The sequence below is a fragment of the Branchiostoma floridae genome, chromosome 2 (genome assembly GCF_000003815.2).
Source record: "Branchiostoma floridae strain S238N-H82 chromosome 2, Bfl_VNyyK, whole genome shotgun sequence".
NCBI classification, from domain to species: domain Eukaryota; kingdom Metazoa; phylum Chordata; class Leptocardii; order Amphioxiformes; family Branchiostomatidae; genus Branchiostoma; species Branchiostoma floridae.
The window spans coordinates 19,060,113-19,079,098 of record NC_049980.1 but is presented as its reverse complement, the minus strand read 5'-3'; the positions used below and the strand labels follow the sequence as shown (position 1 = coordinate 19,079,098).

Sequence of the window (18,986 nt, the reverse complement as noted above, 5' to 3'; positions counted from 1 at the left end):
AATCTATACGATTTAATGATCATAGAGCCACTATGTCCCACCTAGATCCTGCCATATCCAGACTATATCATCTTGTGGTGCTGGACTAAATGTTTGGAGTGTTAGCTACCTTCTAGACATCTTTAATCACCTCGAGCCTCCTAAACTAAACGTTGTAATCTATACAATTACCGTGTAGTGTATTTATTACCTAAACATACAAGCCCTGTACGTCCGGCTGCCTGCGGCCAAAATCACGGAGTGTCCTGTTGATCCAGGCTGTTTAACCTCGATGTCCACATTTCAAGGATTTAGTCCTACCCCAGACTCCCGTGACAAAATGGACGCTTACAATGTAGTAACTCTCGAAACTGTCCAGAAAGCTGCCAGTAAGTTGTCTGGCCATGTGATGATGACTCCGGTACAAACCTGTGAAACCCTGGACTTGCTGTCGGGAAGACGACTTTTCTTAAAGTGCGAGAATTTCCAAAAATCAGGTTCCTTTAAGGTAAGGTAAGGAAGTATTTTGGGTAAGGCTTAAAGCAATGACAGCCAAAGCTATTCCGATTTTTTAAACATAACAGTAATATAATTGTTACAGAGCTACTTTAAAACGTTTTTATATCAACAATTACTGTCCGTATGTACAGGACATTGCTGTTTGTGTACGAACGTGCGAAATTTACTTAATTCAAATATGAAAGCATTTTATTTCAATGTAACTCTCTTCTCGTATACAAGCCATTTATGTGACACTGTATAAAACGCTAGATAAACGGATTAATCAAAGCCATTGGTAGAGTTGAAAATATTCCTAACAAAACTCCTTTCCTCCAAACCGAGAGCTACATTATGATCACAGTTACTGCAACTTTCCTATACTATAGTTCCGTGGAGCCTTGAACGCTGTGTCCAGGCTTGTCAGTTCCCATGCAGCAACTCCGCACCAAGTAAAAGTGGTTGTGAGCAGCACCGGAAACTTCGGATGCGGAATGGCCATGGCAGCTAAGCTCCAAGGTGTTACTACTCATGTGGTTATGCCAAGCAGCTGCCCGGAGTACAAGAAGCGAACGGTCCTCTCGTACGGCGCCAATCTGACACAGTGCGAGCCTGCTGCACAGGTAAAACACATTTTCTTGTATTGTCATTTGAGTAATAAAGGTACGTTTTTTTACGAAACTGCATTCTTTTCGCCAAGTTTCATGGGCACTACCTATTTGATGTCACATAGGCGACATCTTGCTTACGGTTCCGGTTTTTTTACGACACGTCTGCGCTAGTGTACATGAAATGTCATTATGGCTGGTTAAAAAAATTAGTCACCAATTATTTGCTATGATGAATAAGTTTGAAAAGCTAGTGAGTAGCCGATAGAGAGCCTTTTCAGGGAAAGCAGACTTTCGTTTCAAACGAGTGCTTTTCTTCAGGACATTGCTCAAACTGTGAGACAGGTGCAGCATGCGACAGGGGCGATCTTCATTTCTGGTGCCGAACATCCTGACGTCATATCAGGGCATGGGACTATGGGATTGGAACTCCTTCGACAGGTAGAAGCTTTTGAGTCTTGTCACACTCAAAAGTGTTGGTATTCTAAAAAAGTAATTCAATCCCCCAAAAGTCCTAAATCCTTGACTTTATACCCTATGTGAAGTAAAGTTATCAAATCAGTAGTTGTGTAAATGTTTATCTATTTATTTATCTATTTCTATTTTTGCCCGGGGTGGCTCCCTCAGTGCCATAAGCACTGCTTTTCATGTTTGTGTGTGGACGAGAATCTGACAACGTTTCTGTGCTTGAATTGTGATATTTGGTATGTGAGTAAATGGTACGATGCCAAAGGTACGTCTTGCTTATCGTGGTACCCAACTAGCGGACGAAATGTACGGACAAAATCTCACGGAGGTATAAGATGTTTCGAATCCGTTTTGTATCTCTGTTGTAGGTACGAAACCTTGATGCAGTCGTTATGCCAGTTGGTACCGGAGGAATGCTTTCCGGAGTATCCGTGATCATCAAGGTATCTCTCACTTCTCCTTACTTTTCTATGGCGATAGGATGAACCATCTTAATTTGCTTGGTAACTGGTTAAAACCATTTGTCTACATCCCAGTTATGTTTAATATGCGTCCTCGGCTTATAAGGAAATCAATTTGATAATCCACTAAGAATAATGCTGCCATACGTGTATATATAGGCATATTCGGTTTCACTGTTTCTCCCTGAGTAGTCACGTGCGTTCATGGGAATTTCAGGTGTAGACGCCTTTTACTTCTCAGTTGTCAAGAAAGCACGCACGCACACGATTCAAATATGTTTAACTCCGGAGACCATGTCAACATGTTGAACCTCGTTATCATTTCATCCTGCAGTCCATTCGTCCCGAGATCCGCGTCTACGGAGCTGAACCGGAGGTTGCAAATGACGCAGCCATGTCCCTCAGCAGCGGAGAGCGGTGCACCTTTTCCCGGTTCCCACAGAGCATAGCTGATGGGCTAAATGGAAACATTGGTACAGTCCCATGGACATACATCCGGAGCAATGTGGACGACATCTTCACTGTTTCAGAGGACGAAATAAAGGTATTGCCGTATCTGCACCTGAGTTGTTGTCATTTTTAGAATACCACGCCACGTGAAGTACATTTAGTTTGTAAACATTTTGTCATTTCCTCCACCAAAGGCTGTTTTCAGCAGGTGCTATGATTTGTCAGTAGTTTTATTAAGATACCGAAACTCTCTTCAGTCTATGATTAGAAACTTAATCGCCTTCTCCTTTGTTTGCTTTTATGTATAGTTTTATAAAAGATAAATTGTGACTAACATTTTCTTCCTGATGTTAAGGATATTATCATAGGCACAACACAGTTGGCCAATGAATTGCTTGACCTTATTGTTGGCCTTGAAACATTCTGGTAACGTTAGAAGTAGAGCACTCCACGCACCAGGACTATAGATTTATGTTTCAATGTCGACTATTTCTCCCAGATTGCAATGCGGCTGGTATGGGAGAGGATGAAGCTTGTAGTGGAGCCATCAGGAGTGGTGGGCTTGGCCGCGGCGTTGAGTGACAGCTTCAAGGCACGAGCGGGAGGGTGCAAGAACGTCGCCGTGATTCTGTCGGGAGGGAACGTGGATCTCAGTAAACTGTCTGAGTTCCTGCAGATGTGACTTTACTTTCTGGACTTAAATGATGGTACCCCGCACAGCAGTCCCTTAGCAAACACATAGAAGTAACAGAAAACGAGTGATGGTAAAAGGGAAGAAAAAAAGTCACAACTTTTAGCCCCACCTGTTGTAAGCTCCTCGCAATTCAGCCCCTGGCTGCGAACAGAGGGTAGTCGACCCACCCAACATAATCTCATCTCCCGAAAATTGTATACTGAAAGACCTTTCAAATGAGATGTTGGCATCTTCATTGTGATTGATGAAACCCGGTGCAGGAAAGGTTTGGATGAATATACATAAGGTACAATGTATCTGGATATCACATGAGATGGAGTCACAACGCTGACTACCGGGTCTTGCGTATACTGCAGTACTGTAGTTGTATGATGTTGACAGAGCTCAAGCTACGTATTTTAATCTGTATTAGATATTTTTCAATTCTTATGATCTACAAAGTATAATGTATTACAACCAGTATGCAATATCCTGCAAGTGCAGCATTGCTAATCTTATGTAAATCGATTGCTTATCTTATGTAACTTATGATTGAGGGTAATAATCACTGAGATGTTTCAAGACATCAATCTTGAATGACTATAATCTCTGATCTCACCTAAAATCACCCTCGACGATAAGGCTAGTGATGTATTATAGTATTGTACTCGGAAAAATAAGGGGAGAATATCTGAGATAGAATAGCATGCTTATTACATACAAATAAGGCAAGAAAACTAACCATAGATACGTGGTATGTATAGAGCACCTATGTAAGTGTGCTGTTATCGGGCTAGTTTATGTTTTCGTGCTAGATTGAACATCTCTTACTTTTTGTGGTAGTCTGTATTTTTGTTTGAATACATACCTCGGGTTGTCAGTCTTTTGCGCACAATGTGTTCTGTATACCAATAGGCCCAAAGTAATACTAGTATACAATCCTTATACACAATAGGCCCAAACCGAAAGATTCCATAAATCCATACACATGGATGGTTACATATTTCTTAATATCTAAAATGGTTTCTGCATTGCGAACATGTCCAACTTTAGAGCAAACCTCGCAAAATAAGGGCCCGGAGTTTGATAGATCACATTACTTTTAGTAGTTGATCATCTTCTCCGCCCAAATAACACAAGTTGTTCAAACTGCGAAAGACCATGTTGAGCCTCCTAATCAATCATAACGTTAATGTGGCACTGGTTAGCATAATTTGTGTCTAGCGCAAGTGGGCAAATAAGCTGCATAATATATTGTGTAACATTATGTCTATCGATGTTCCTCTCTATCTCTGTTACATATGCCACAAGTTTGAATAATACTATCACAGAACGCATTGGATTTATAAAATTTCCTAATTAATCGTGCAGATCAGCATAATTAGCATTTGATTCTGTCAATAATCAAGTATTTGATTTAATTACGTCGGTAATCTGCGTACCAAAAATCATGATGATCCGTCAATCCCTTCTTGGGTTATTCAGTGTAACCAGGGTTCCAGAAGTTTATACACCCGATCGGCGCCGGCACACCTCAAATTACAATGTGCATCCCGATTTGTAATAATCTAAAGCCGAATCTTGCGATGCGATGTCCATATAATGTTACATATCCACATCGCTCTCTATAACGTTATGTCTATTCCACCTCCATGGTCTATTGACATGCACTGCAGTGACATCACCAAATCACTTCATTATGTTGTACACATCTCTTCAAACACATGCGTATTAGTATAACGAAGTTACCTTCCTGTAACACATACACATCCTGTAACACGTAATCGGTACATTATGGGGTCATCAGGTAGACTACCTCAGAGGTTAAAGTTCACCAGGGTCACGTCCACAGGTCTACGTGGACTTGTGAAATGCGGATGATTCAAATACCGCTCAGATCCGACAGGGACGCGTAAAATCTACCCGATTGGCCAGGATGGAAGTCCTGAATCCTCCCGAAAACATTCTATACGAGCTCCTTCTCAGGGCAGAGTGGAAAAAGACACTAGAACCACCAAAACAGGTAAGTTTGAGAAATGGGGGAGGGGGGCTACGGTTTTCTGCGACCCCACGTATACGTATTAAAGCAACAGTCCATATGATGTTGTCATAACATTTTACAATGTATTCCTGGTAATATATAACTAGAATTCCAATAGCGTTAAAGTATATAGAAATATATATTTAACAAACAAATATCATTGCCGGCTGCTCTTGCCCGATTTTGAAGCATTGTCATGAAATAACACTGTCGCAAAGAAATCAAATATGCTATTTAATTTGCGCAAAAATATTTATGCGTATATGGAACCTAATTTAACGTTAACATTGCAAGCAGGCTCAAAGACTTAGCAAGAACAGGCCTACCTGATGTTTGTCACGAAGAAAAAAAGACATGTTAGCATACCATTCATTCAATTATTGCTTTTCTTAAAATCAGGTTTTGATAGAAGAAAAAGGCAATCAAGCTTGAGTCATCTCTCTCAAGACTGAAAGACATCTATTAGTATTACAGCAAATCAGTATTGAAATCACTTAATGTATCTTTCAGGATGAAGTTTTGGTATCCAGATATATTCCTGAGCTGCTGGCACTTGGACCAGTCGGTAAGGGAAATGATGCTTGCATCTGCTTGACAATTTATACCTCACTACGTTTATGTTGTTGTTATTGTTGTTGTTGTTGTCACCAATATCTGCATTAAATTAATATTACAATTAGAACATACCTGGGCCTGGATAATGGTCAATATGGGCGTTACATACCAATAGATATTATACAGTATTGCACTACCTTAAAACTCAAAGTTGTATCACACAGGCTTCCATCAAATGAATCGAACAAATTTGGTTAAGATTTTTTTTTCACTTCCATCACCCAGGTTTATCAGTTGCAGTATTCAAGAAACTTGGATCCTTAATATGGTAAGACTAAGTAAGAGTCAAACACCACTATCATAAAGCATGTAACATTAGCAACTAAGTTGATCTTCTGCAACTCAATTACAATTTACATGTAATAGATAATAGTATGCCATTACCTTTGTGATTCATGGCCTTGTCATCTGATAGGCATGGGTCTCTCTTCAAAGTACCAATACAAGGGTGATGACTTTTTCAATGCAATGCCAAATGGAACAATGTGTTACCATTTTGTTTTTAGGCGAGGAGACTTGCATGGTCTGCCAGCACCTCTGGTCCAGTTCAAAGATGCCCTAATGGATTGGGATCTGCAGGTGTCCAGGTGAGGTCTTGTAAACCTTGTATATCTGGTAGACACAAATAGGTTAAGGTCCCATAGCCTTTTTAGACCGCATGTACAGTGTGTCATTTATCCATTTTTTTTTCTCAGGTATGGTTATACAGTATAAGGGTAAGGCAAAGAACTCCCTCTCCTTCCACCACATTTTGCCTTATCCCAACCAACATCAGGTACCCATTTACTGTAGACCTGGGTGGGACCAGGAAACCTTGTACCTTTGGGCCCAAGGACAGGAAACCAGGAATTGTACGGTGTACCTCTTTATTCTGTGTCCACTCAGCTGTTGATGTTTTACCTGGTACCTTCATTTTTGTAAATGATGTACACAAGACCAAAACATATTTTAACTAATTTGAATTTGCAATCTGATGATGATTTTTGCGTGTGTGTTCTTTATTTTATACCATCTAGAGACAGGCAACTTGTTGCTGTACTACAAGACCATATGATTGAAATAAGGTAAGGATTTTCTACTTCTGCCATGGGTCTTCTGCCAATATCTTGATATTATTATTGGATGCTAAAAGCATTGTCTTTGGGAACAAAAAATTACCTACTAGTAGTCAATTTGTTGATTAATAAGTGTTTTCAGCAATACCTGTGCAAACATGTACCTTCAAAATTGCTTTCAGCAGATTTATATCATGGCCTACTCAGTACTGTGGTTATAAATTTTTGTAGAAATCGTTGTCAACACTGGAAATTGATTTGATTGATTGACACATATGTTGCAGGTTGTTTTTGCAGCCAGCTCATGCATAGACTGCTTTACAAAACTTTTAATTTTCCATCTAATTGTATGGTTCAGAATTTTATGCTATGTTGTTTCTTCAGGTCTTCACGAGATGACTTCAGCACTGCTGTTGCAAAATGCACAGGTGAGCACAAGAAAGGGATGTTAAGTCAAATTGTACCTCACTTAGTCACTATACCCCTTTCTTGCACTTTGTGAAAATATTGGCTTGTGCTTTTTAAATGAAATAGAAATGAACTTTATAGCCAGACTACATGTAAGGACCCATATCCTGCATGTCCAGGTGATGTATGAATGTCTACTGAATGCTGTTATAATGTTGAAGATTCAGTGCTATGTTGTTATATTTATTGTGGTAGTTGGATCAGATCCCCACCCCCAGTGGCGTAAGCTGTGCTGGAGTCCTGATGGAGTCATGCTGGTGTATGCTGACAGCTGTGGGAGTGTGCAGGGACATGATGTCATGGGGGCAATGCTCTTCAACATTCCTCAGGTACTTTATATGTAAATTCAACAATTCATTCAATTATGCAGAACTTCATGGTGCAATGGAAATTCAGACTTTGCTGTGTCTTTTAGTTTGTGGTTTCACCATGAAAGACAAGTGTAAGACATTTGCAGTAAGAAGTTACCACCAAGGTCTGAAACACCACAAAAATCAGTTCTTCTTTTTTAAATCCTCCTATTAATTTTATCTCCCTTTTGTTCTACTTACTTAATTTAGATGCAGTGATAATTTAATACATGGTGTTATGTAACACTGATTTTAGGAAAGATCTAAACAGAACGGACCAACAGACCTGAGAAAAGCTGTTTCAGGCATGGCCTTCCTCCCTGCAAAGGATGACCCATCTTGGTAAGACATAATTATACTCTGACAATAAAAATTGCATACATGTTGTCCTGGTAATGATGTTGTTTGCCCCAGGCATTACCCAGAGTGTCATGCATCTCCCAGCATGGAATGGGATCATACAACAGTTATAAACTGTACATGTTCTGCTTACTTCAGTTTTATATGTGCCATGTTTATTGTGACACTGTCAGGGAGAAAGTCCTTTTAATAGTATGTGAAGACTTAGCATTCGGAAAAGGTATCCTAAGAGGCAAAGCTATTATTTCCATGGGGCAAATGAAGTACTCTGTGCAGACTTTGGCCTGGCAAGTGGCGTGGTCAATCTAAATTTTCCAGTACTGGCATAACTTGCATCAAGTGTATGATGGAGCATGCCAAAAGTAAGAGATTGCAGCATGAATCAATGCTTTAACTGATGTATTCATTTTTACCTTTTCAGGTCCTATGAACTGCTTGTGATGAACTACAAAGGAAAACTGACTAGTTATCTTGTAAGGTGGGGGCAAAAAAATATGAATTTCAAGTTGAGCATCTAATAACAGTGTTCGTGGGTATACTACTAACGTTACCGTTTTTTCTCGATTAAAGTATGAACCCTCAATTTGGGGCAAGTTCCAGACAAATCTGCTCTACTGGAATGTTGTGTAGTGTTTTTAGGAACACCTAAGGAGCTAATCTTCTTAAAATAAACGGTTTGGTTTAAAATATTTTGATGTTGCCAAGGGCTTTTATTCATATCTCATATATCTGTTTCTAATGACCTACTTGGAGGTTAAACTATTTTACCACAACGGCATTTAAGAAATATTGTTGTCATGTGCCTATTGGATATTCTTAATTGTTGTCACCCAGACCTCATGTTTTTTTAATCAGACAGACAGATTGAGGTAACTTGTATATCTTGCAGTAACACCAAGGGTTACATGGAGCAGCACAGCCATTACCTTGTGGATGTGTACGGGGGCTGGGCGGGAGATATCCTGTACCACCCGCAGCACAGTCTACTTCTGCTAGGGGGCAGCGCTAACTTCATAGGTAAACATCTTCTTGTTTTGAAACAACTTTCACTTTTCTTCTTCTGAAATGTGATTTAGTGTTTGCCTATATTTAAAAGTTTTCTGTGTCAAAGCTATTGATAAATGTAAACTAGCTTCTCTTGGTATGGATCTAGAGGATGGTACTTTGAGCCCCCATCAGGCTTCTTATGGGTTGTGTTCTTCTTTCGTGGATGCTGATAAAACTTCTGCCCTATTCATTGTGGAGCCTCAGGCTTTAAACACTGTACATTAAAGAACCCAACACACTTGTTGATAAGGGTTGTAGTGACCCAGTGTTCTTGCTTTTAACATGATATCTTGCACTAATAGCCAGTAAAAAGCATAGTGCCTCACCTCATCAATAGTGGATGACTGCTTAACCCTTTACTCCACAAACATCAGAATGTAAATCAGTTGTAAGAATTGTGCAGTGCAGAACCACATGTGTGCTACTATAGGTGGGTCAGTCTCCCCTGATGAAGACAATACTGCTGAAGCAGCAGGGGTGACCAGTTGGAGGCTGCTGTCTGGATACCCTCACTATGCTAGGGCAGAGACATGGACAGCAGAGGGACAAAAGGTTGGTCAACCCTTCTTTCAGTCTGTTTGTGTTGGTGTCCTTGGTGTTTGAACACTGTAGAGTGACATGAGGTGGATGATGGTGTAAGCTGAGACTGGAAGGATGGAAATGTTGGATTGGCCCGGCCCTGCAGGCTGGCTGAAAAATGTATCAACATGATGAGGAAGAAGCTTACAAAAATGAATAAAGCAAGAATGATATATTTGATTTTTTGTTCTTTTTAGTCCTTGTGTAACTCAGATACATTTACCGTATATTCTCGAATAAAGTACGCACTTTTTTAACTTTTCAAAATTGAAAAGGTGCTACAAGTTGTTGCCAAAGTTGGGGTGCGTACTTTATTTGAGGTTACTGCACAGATAAATGGTAAGAAAAGCCTAAAATAAAGCAAGGTGGAGCTACACTTCTAGAAATGTTTCAAAACATACACATTGTTGTTGTCTTGAAGTTGTCTAAGCATGAAACAAAGAAATTGTCTTAACATGATTTACATATTAACAGTGGCATTTGCATACAATCCTTTTGAGTTAGTGACTTTGACTTGTACAACTGGTTTTGCCTGATTTCTTCTACCAGTTCTCAGTGATTTTTATAATTTGCAGCAGGCAATTCACAAGTTTATAGAGACAATGACAGTGTAAACCCAGGTTATTTTATGCAAAATGACCTGGGGAAAACATCATAAATTCGAATTTATTTAGTTAAAGGTCTGTTCAAAACTGGTGGAGAAGGGGTGCGTACTTTATTTGAGTTTTTCCATTTTACCTTTCAGTCCCAAAGATCTGTCTAAGACTTGTCCAAAATCAGGGGTGCGTACTTTAATTGGGGTGCGTACTTTATTCGAGAATATACGGTACTCCTTTTGTATGATGTTCAGTGAGGCTGATTATAAACTGTACATATTTTTACTACATCCCCAAATGTTTGTGCTTATATTTGCTCCTTTTTGCACCATCCAGGAAAAGACAAGAAGTCTGGCATCCTTGACTCAATTGAAAGTGGTTGGGCTGTTCAAGAGAGGTCCACAGGTAAAACTGAAATGAGGTTTTCAGCAAGTGTGAAAGCAAATGTGAAAGCAAATAGAGTAGCAAAAAATAATCCATGTATAATAAATCCAGTTATGAAAAATAGTTGACATAGACTGAATGTTTCTGTCACTTAACTGGAAGTTGGAAATTAAAGTACATAATGTTGATAATTTGATATAGTTACGTTTATAGTATCAATATATTATTGTATTGTATTGTTCCCCTCTACAAAATATCACTCCAAGTTTCTTATTTTTCCTTCATCATTTGATGAACTTAGGATGGAGTTGTGCAGATGCACCTATCACCTGATGGACAGCTGCTGGTCACAGTGCACCTGTCAGGACAGCTGTGTCTGTGGCAGCTGCCATCCCTGCGCATACACAAGTGCTGGCACCTGGAGCAGCAGCCTGGCTGTGACTTGGCCAACCCAAACCAGGGGGGAACCTTGGCAAGGAGAAGTAAAGGTACAGACATGTTTGAGAAAGCAGTTTGTGCTATTTTGGAAGTCTTTGGCTTGAGCCTGTCCTGTGACTTCCTTAGTAGAAAGCACACTACCCACTATGCTATATAACATTCTGTCCCTTTCTGTAATTTCCCCACCTGTAGGTGTCTGCTCACTCTTCCCCCTGAGTGATGTAAACTGGTGGTCTGACCAGGCCCTGATCATGGCGCGCCAGTCAGGGGCTATCACCGTCTCCTCCACGGAGAGTCTGGACAACCTGCTGGGAGAGTCGCCCGAGTGGTTCGAGCCGGGACCACAGGTGTCTGCTGCTGTGGACGGAGAGTTCCTGGCACTAGAGGTCATCTTTTCTGAACAAACCTGATGTATAAGGAATGATTAAGCTGTTTTTTAGACATTGTTTACATGGCTTACAGATGCCCTTGGAAAGATAGTGGCAATTTCAAGGCATTAGATTCATAGAAGTTAACTCAACATGAATAGAAAATACTTTGGCACAAACGTTCACTGTGCTGGAAATGAGGAAAACTGCGGTAGGATGGTCTAAGGTTTGATGCACTTATCATTTGCATCGGATCAAAGTTTAAGCTGCGTACTAAGAAACATTTTCTTCTATCATGGCACAAGGTGGACCACGATGATTGCAATCTTAACTATTAACTACAAGGAATTATACAAGAGGTTGCCTCCAGAAAGTAATGCTGAAAGTTAAGGCTTTTATGATAGTGGAATATATAAGTACAAAAATTTTTACAGTGAACAAAAAGAACAGTTTTTAAATTTGAATTCTTAATTCAAATTTTGAAGTTGATGGTATTAAGATTGTCAGTTGGGTGTCACTGAACATATGTTCAGAATATCATGTTTTTCAATCACACTCAAGGTTGAAAGGACAGAGAAGAAGCCAGAGCGCAGTGCAGGGGAGGGGGCAGATGATGATGATGATGATGATGAAGACACATCCAGATTTATCCAAGCAGCACAGATTGTCAAGCAGGTAACATGACAGCACTTGAAGTTGATAAAGTAGGACTGATATATTCCAGAATATCTTGCTACATTACTCTGTCTAATATACTCTGATAGGAGTAAAATTTGAAAATTTAAACTCCCCTCATTGCTGTAGTTAACTTCAAATTTCAAGGTTGTCCACTGAAAAGTTGAAATGATCAAAACCTCATTATTATGAAAACATGAAGGCTAATGTGTTGCATTTGTAAGCTGAATGTTATTTTACCATTACAGGTGGTCATTGGATTGGCTAAAGGTGGCAGAATTTCCCTGCCAAGAAAGAAACCCAGGTTGGTAAAGTTCAACACTGACTGCTTGGTCCTTGTGAGGAGACGAATCATGGGGTAAAGGGGCAGTAGCAAAAAAAGAATTAAGATACAAGTCTGTTCCAGAAAGAAAAGAAATTGACAAAATAAAATAAAATAGAAACTAAACTAGAAACTAAACTTTGCACACACAAAATTAAGTTAAAACAGATTTGATAGTACATGTACATGTATTTACTTCTTCCTATTCTGCTCTTAGAATTTTAGTCTTCTATTAGTGATTTTACAATAAGCCCAAATGACTTTCTGTTTTAGGGCTGTGCACTTCAGCTACTGTCTGATGAGCTTAAGATCAACAACCCCAGAAGAGCTCTTTGAACGAAAGGTTGGTGTGAAGTTCTCAAATGGTATCAAGTACAGAGGAAGTACCCTCAGTTTTCAATGTGGTGGCCTACATTTTGAGTTGGCATGCAAATTGCCAAGCCATCGTTTTGAACCATGCTTTTCTGAATAAACACATTTCAGTCAAGGATACAGTATATCTTGAAATATTCAAATTTGGGACTGTGAATGGTGATAGATTTTTTTGTCAACAATATTCTTTGAGTGCCCACTGCAAACTTTCAATATGGCAATAACCAATTTTGCTCTTACTGTCAACTTAAGCACCCAAATTTGAATGACTTTACACTACATGACATTGTATATACCGGTAATTCTGACAAGAATGTACCAAATCAACCATGCTGCTAATTAGCTGACTGTGTTTTCCTTTTATCTCCAGCTTGAGAATGAGGAGTATGGAGAAGCGCTGAGCCTGGCCAAAGCGTACGGACTGGACAGCAATCTTGTGTATCAGAAACAGTGGCACAAACATCCTGTTTCAATATCCAGTATACAAGACTACTTGGTTTGTGTTTTCTTTTATAGATTAGATTGTGACTGTAAGGTGTAGTATGCAGTCAAACCTGTATTAGCGGCCACCTTTGTACAGTGACCACATAGCTATTGCGGTTACTTTTCGTTGCACTTTGCTCTGTCATGTTTTCCATAGATAAATGCCATGTCCATGTTACAAATGACAACTTTATAATTCCTTTGTTTAATTGTACTAAAATGTAGTAGTGTAGTATGGCCCTGCCTTTTTCAGTCAGCCCTAGGAGACTCCAACTGAGTTTGAGTACAATCATCATGCATGCAATTAGGGCTGATTAAATTTTTAAAAGTAGGTGGAGAAAAGAAAAAAGTTACACTATTTGTCATGACTCCAGACTAAGATACAGAAGAGGAGATGGGTACTGCATGAGTGTTTGGAACGTGTGCCGGAGGACATAGATGCTGCCAGGGAACTGTTGGAGTACGGACTCAGCAGGTCGGATGTGGACACACTACTCACCCTGGATGGAACGGATGGTGTCAAGTATGGAATATGTTAAACATTGTTGCTCATAATCTGCTGGGTAACCTTCAGCTGAGACCACAGTGCATTTAGAAAAGGTGTTATCAAGGCCCTCTCAAGAATATATTATACAGTTTAGATGTTTGAAGTATGCATACTCTGAGATTACTGCTGCATTCAATAGATCTCTGGAAATTCATTTTTTTAAAGTGATGGTCTTATGATACCTAGTGGAATTATGAGAGTTAACTTTACATCCTTTGTGTTAATACATGTTTTTTACTTGTTGAACACATCCAAAGCCTCCCAAAGGTCATTACTAATTTCCACCTCACTATGATCACTATGATCATCTACTGATGATATTCTTGCTATCTGTGTTATGCATTCTCTTATAAGGTTTGGAATTTAAGTTTATATTCTTTTTGTTTCACAGGAAACCAGAAGAAGGCACAGAGGCATGGGGCAGCCTGGAGAATGCTGATCAGAGTGAGTCTGACGAACAGGCTCGTAAGGAAGCCATGCTGGAGAAGGTGGACTTTAGCAAGTGGGTGATAAAAACTGTCTGCCTTTGTCTAAAATGTATTCCTCCACATACATGGGGCGACTATATGCAGAAATCTTTTTAACGATGAGTTAGGTTGGATACACCTAGAAATAAGTGTTCTTTTTTATGTACTTGCCTATCGTATTACATTAATTTTAATAGTGGACATCAAATGATTTGGGAAGAAATTGTATCATGATATATAAAGACCAACCAATGGTAATATTGGCCATAGATAGAATGATGCCACAGTTTGTGTCTGTCATTTTGTACAAGATTGAATGTAAACAAACAGACAAATTAGCTATATATTGAGATGACAAGATTTCTACTGGCAAACAGTATAAAAAAATGGCGATAAGTTTTTTTATGAATCTTAAAATCATTGCTTATACTAACACTTCTGCAGACTGAACTATGAACAGAGCGACCTTTGTCGGGTACGACAAAAGATCCTGGCGTACTTAGACCGGCTCTTCACGTATGAGGTGGGAACTTTTATCAAAGTTGCTTTATATTGCATTGTTTGGAATTCCACAACTCTTGGCAATTTGGTCTATGTTAAGTTTAAATCTGCACTCAGTTTAGATTGTAGCTGTTGTGTTTTGTCCTCTATCTTGCATTTACAAATTTCTTACAAACATCATTTTTTAAGTACCTTTGCAAATGTTCAGTGCTCCCAACTAACACTAGTACTCAATTGGTACATAATTTATGAATCCAAATATCTGATTTCACCAGGAAATTCTTGGTGGAGGTGAGCAGGCAGCAGAGAGGTACAACAGTCAGTACTTCAGTGTGTTCCGCCAACAGAACATTGTGGAGTTAGCCCTGGACATGGCCAGGGTAAGCACTCATTCCATCTATGATGTGTTACACTGTGGGAAATGTGAGGGTTAGGGGTAAGGGTTAGGGTTAGGTTTGGAATGCAATTTTGGCATGAATGATTTCTATGGTATAAAGTACTGTAACATTATAATACTTTCTGAAGAAGCTTTAGTGTGAGTACAGACATTGTTTCATTGACTGCAATGGAAAGGAATTATACATGATAAAGATGACATTGCATGACTGCTGACAAAAATACAATCATTATGGTTGTATGTTGTTGTTGTTCACCTTGAGGTGTCTAGGAACATACATGTAGGACATCCAAGTGGCATTCAAAGAGATTTTTTAAACTTGTGGATGGTCATTTTTGTTGTAAGGCAGACAAAGAAGAAGAAGGGAAGATGTGATGAGACAGTTATAGTATTTGGCAAAATGTTGTACTATGTTTGTACCAACAATATACATGTAAGGCTTAAAATAGGTAAATCTTCAATCTTTTAGAAATAACTCCATAAAATCAATTAAATTAAACTAGTATTAAAGTTTTGATTTGCTTGCTCCAATCTAATATCTTTTCTAAAATCCTTACAGAAAAATGAATGGCAATCAGTAGAGATACTGTTTGCAAATCATCATGAGGAACTGCTGCCACACAGGTGATCTCTTCTCAGAGTCATAATATTATCATGGTGTATTATTTGCCATGCTGTTAATACCTGCCCATGGTAACATCAGTCTGTTCACAGCATAATATGTCATGCTTCTCCATCTATAACATAATATATAGTTTGACTGATACAAAACAGGCCATTTGTTTGTCTAAGTCAGTGTATTTGTATCTGGTATTCTGATTTATTGCTATCAGATTAGGTACATGTGTGTATGAGACTAGACTAGATATTATCACAAAAGCTATTAGCAGAAGTAGTAAAATTGATGATTGTATTAATGATTGTACTTTCACTAATCATTCTCTCTTGGTGGTGACAGAATAATCTTGAAAGAATTTATATTTCAGATCATTATCTATTTCTTGAGGAATTCTAATATTGAATTAGTGCTCATGTGTTGAAATGTCTTGTCCTCAGGCTTGCTATCCTGTCCAACTTTCCAGAAACTACAAGTCCTTTTGAATATCAAACCCTTCTGCCAGTAGCAAGGTACAAAACTGAACTATTGTCTTTTCATCGTTCTTTTTTGGTTACTGTTATTGTGTTGAAGTTATAAGTTGATAAGCAGTACAGATTGCTAACAAATTCAAGTTGTGGTCTACAGTGTGGAGGAAACTCAGGCGATGTTGGAAGAGTGGAAGGAAAACCAACCACGGGAAAGAGATTGGTGTGAGGAGGTACCATGCAGGTAACATCATAATTGTACAAATCTGTCTTTTAATATCTCACAGCTAGTATATCATTCTATTTGATGAGTTTTATGTTTTCTTTGATAATGACACATCTTGTACCTTTTTAATAGAAATGCAGTGGAACCTTTGGTTGTGGATCCAGGGGCATTTCTGTATGAAAACAACACACAGATGGAAAAGTTCAGGTAGGTGTACAATTCATGTGTCACATGCCCATGTAGGTACATGGATATCATGACTTGTTTTTACAGAATAAATTGAATATCATGACTTTTATTATATCAAAAACCGTATGAATTGTAATGATCTGTTGACTACAACTTATATATGTTACAAAGTAGAGACAACCATAACCTTATTCACGGAATCACAATATCTAACAAAAAGCACATGTATGTCAAATGTTTATTGTTACGTGAAATGTGTCCTGTGTAGCTTAACCTACATGTATTCTGATTTGCTCACAATGTAGGGTGGCCTTGCCTGATGAGAAGCTGGTGTCCCAGTGGTACCAGGAGAGAGCCATGTCCATAGAGGCCTTGTCTCATCAGGTGGACAATGCCTTGGAGCTAGTGCGACTTGGGATGGAGAGGGATGTCCAAGTAGGTGGCATCGTTCCTTCTTTGTCATTGCTAAAGATTTGATTAGCTATCTCAAAGAGATGTAGCGCTTTCAGAAGATGTAGGGTGTTTTCATGTGATGTCATTGTTGTGACCAGCGCCTTATTGGTGTGTCATTTGTATTTTAGTGAATCTTAGCAGAAGCATTATTGAACTTCTGTAATGCATTGTATGACAGGGCACAGTGTGATGAAATAGCACCGAGAGCTGGCCACATAAACCACCAGTACACTCTTTTCACCTCAGGGCTTACAGCTTCTCCATGATGACCTGGTTACCCTGGAGATGCTGGTGTACGAATGCCAACCAGATTCCATAGTTGACCTTCAGAAGTTCCAGAAGCTTCCTGACCTTGAAAGACTACAGCTGCTCATGGCACAGGTGAGGTCAAATGTTACGGAAAATATTCCATAGCTGATAATGGATTTTGAAAAGTCATTATTATTATGATAACAGACACGGAATTATGTACAAAAATCTCTCATTATGAGCTCTTCCTTTTGACCATGTAAATTTGTTGACTTAATTATAGCTTTTAGCTGATAACTAAACTCAAACCTGTGCATTTTTCACATTTTTTTTGCATGTCTGTCTGTCTTTTATTCAGTCCAGTGCGGATGACTACATGAAGAATATAAGGCACCGAGCGTTGCCCTTCCTCCAGCGCTGTGATGCTAAGAAACCCAACAGTGGTACCAAACTACTTCAGGACTACATGGTGATGATTGCAAAAGTGAGTGGACATCTCTTGTTTCATTCAGAAAATATGCAAAGTTACCCACAATTAGGGGAGGCACTACTGTCACAATATTTGGATAGTCCATCAATGGTAGTGTATATCTAACTATGGTAACTAGTATTCAACTGATTTTCATCCCCCTCACGCATGAATGTGTTGCAAAGTGACTTGATAATCAAGTGTTGCTTTGATTTTCTTTTTATCAGGATGATCTATCACTGGTGGTAAAAATTTTCCAGAGTTCCAGGCCTGAGGTATGTGGAAGAATCCTCACTTTGAAAAGGAAAGTCGATATAGTTTTGTATCACTTTCCTCATGATAGTAAGATAGCTTTTAGAAGAACCCTACTAATGTACAACCAATATATACTAACATAAACTAAAAGATGGGCAGTCATAACTTTGAATGTACACAGTATTGTGATCTGTGTTATCTGTAGAAGCATCACAGAAAAACAAACAAATGAAATGAGACCTTTCCTTTGATGTTTCCACATTTTGTACCCAACGCATCAACAATCTTGTGGATATAAGCTATTCCTGTAGTAACTATGGGAATGCATTAAGTAGTGTTTTGCCTGTTTAGTGATTACTTCAAAGCTGTTTTTGTAACATTCATTTTTTTTATCTAGGAGGCTGTGCCCATTATTTCTGAGGTTGACCAGCTCATGTCCCTAGCTCTGGACTGTATTTATACATGTGAGAGCAGTAAACAACTGTCACATGCCTTTGCCATATTGGAGTGTCTTCCACAGAGGGGTTTTGGGTAAGTTTTCCCTCTACAACGTAATTTGATTTTGCTCTCAGCAGTGAAATTTGATTTGTTAATGGTTTAACAGTGGTTGAAAGAGTGAGTTGAAACCTCAGTTGTCGTTTTTTTTTTTTAATTTTCATTATTTGACACATAGTAAATATTTTGTCAGTTGGTTGTCATGAGAGGCCAATGTTAACTTAAGTGCTTTTTTTTTGGCACAGAAATGAGACAGAGAAGACAGCTGGACTACATGATGATGTTGACAAGCTAGAAGCCCATCTCAGGTTGGTGAATTATACATGTCTCTTTAAGACTAATCAAATTTGTACTGATCACATTAT

At 38.9% G+C, this 18,986-nt stretch overlaps 2 protein-coding genes across 2 annotated transcripts in view; both read left to right on the top strand.

Moving 5' to 3' along the window:
• Positions 1-1,870: 1,870 nt before the first annotated feature.
• On the top strand, positions 1,871-3,792 carry LOC118406828 (serine racemase-like). The gene is made up of 3 exons (XM_035807179.1): positions 1,871-1,996; positions 2,349-2,558; positions 2,964-3,792. Exons 1-3 carry the CDS (start codon positions 1,946-1,948, stop codon positions 3,144-3,146), a joined length of 444 nt encoding a protein of 147 aa, XP_035663072.1. The 5' UTR covers positions 1,871-1,945; the 3' UTR covers positions 3,147-3,792.
• Positions 3,793-4,962: 1,170 nt separating this feature from the next.
• The window catches only part of LOC118406652 (neuroblastoma-amplified sequence-like), a gene marked incomplete in the record, with an annotated part of 29,297 nt that continues 15,273 nt past the window's right edge, over positions 4,963-18,986 (top strand). Inside the window, 32 exon segments of the mRNA XM_035806885.1 lie at positions 4,963-5,160; positions 5,689-5,743; positions 6,019-6,061; positions 6,300-6,380; positions 6,810-6,857; positions 7,233-7,276; positions 7,512-7,645; positions 7,923-8,008; positions 8,448-8,504; positions 8,916-9,043; positions 9,504-9,625; positions 10,585-10,653; positions 10,934-11,120; positions 11,263-11,456; positions 12,000-12,113; positions 12,362-12,417; positions 12,709-12,778; positions 13,178-13,303; positions 13,665-13,813; positions 14,229-14,339; positions 14,749-14,827; positions 15,081-15,185; positions 15,762-15,826; positions 16,259-16,330; positions 16,446-16,529; positions 16,644-16,718; positions 17,006-17,135; positions 17,400-17,534; positions 17,761-17,886; positions 18,099-18,146; positions 18,524-18,657; positions 18,867-18,929. Of these exon segments, the coding sequence (XP_035662778.1) occupies positions 5,074-5,160; positions 5,689-5,743; positions 6,019-6,061; positions 6,300-6,380; positions 6,810-6,857; positions 7,233-7,276; positions 7,512-7,645; positions 7,923-8,008; positions 8,448-8,504; positions 8,916-9,043; positions 9,504-9,625; positions 10,585-10,653; positions 10,934-11,120; positions 11,263-11,456; positions 12,000-12,113; positions 12,362-12,417; positions 12,709-12,778; positions 13,178-13,303; positions 13,665-13,813; positions 14,229-14,339; positions 14,749-14,827; positions 15,081-15,185; positions 15,762-15,826; positions 16,259-16,330; positions 16,446-16,529; positions 16,644-16,718; positions 17,006-17,135; positions 17,400-17,534; positions 17,761-17,886; positions 18,099-18,146; positions 18,524-18,657; positions 18,867-18,929 (3,077 nt within the window).

What these genes read in the sequence shown, in the direction of transcription:
- LOC118406828 (XM_035807179.1), top strand. Translation starts at nt 1,946, where the DNA reads ATGCCAGTTGGTACCGGAGGAATGCTTTCCGGAGTATCCGTGATCATC. An exon ending in GAGTATCCGTGATCATCAAG is followed by an intron (nt 1,997 to 2,348) that starts GTATCTCTCACT and finishes TTCATCCTGCAG; the next exon opens with TCCATTCGTCCCGAGATCCG. An exon ending in TTTCAGAGGACGAAATAAAG is followed by an intron (nt 2,559 to 2,963) that starts GTATTGCCGTAT and finishes TATTTCTCCCAG; the next exon opens with ATTGCAATGCGGCTGGTATG.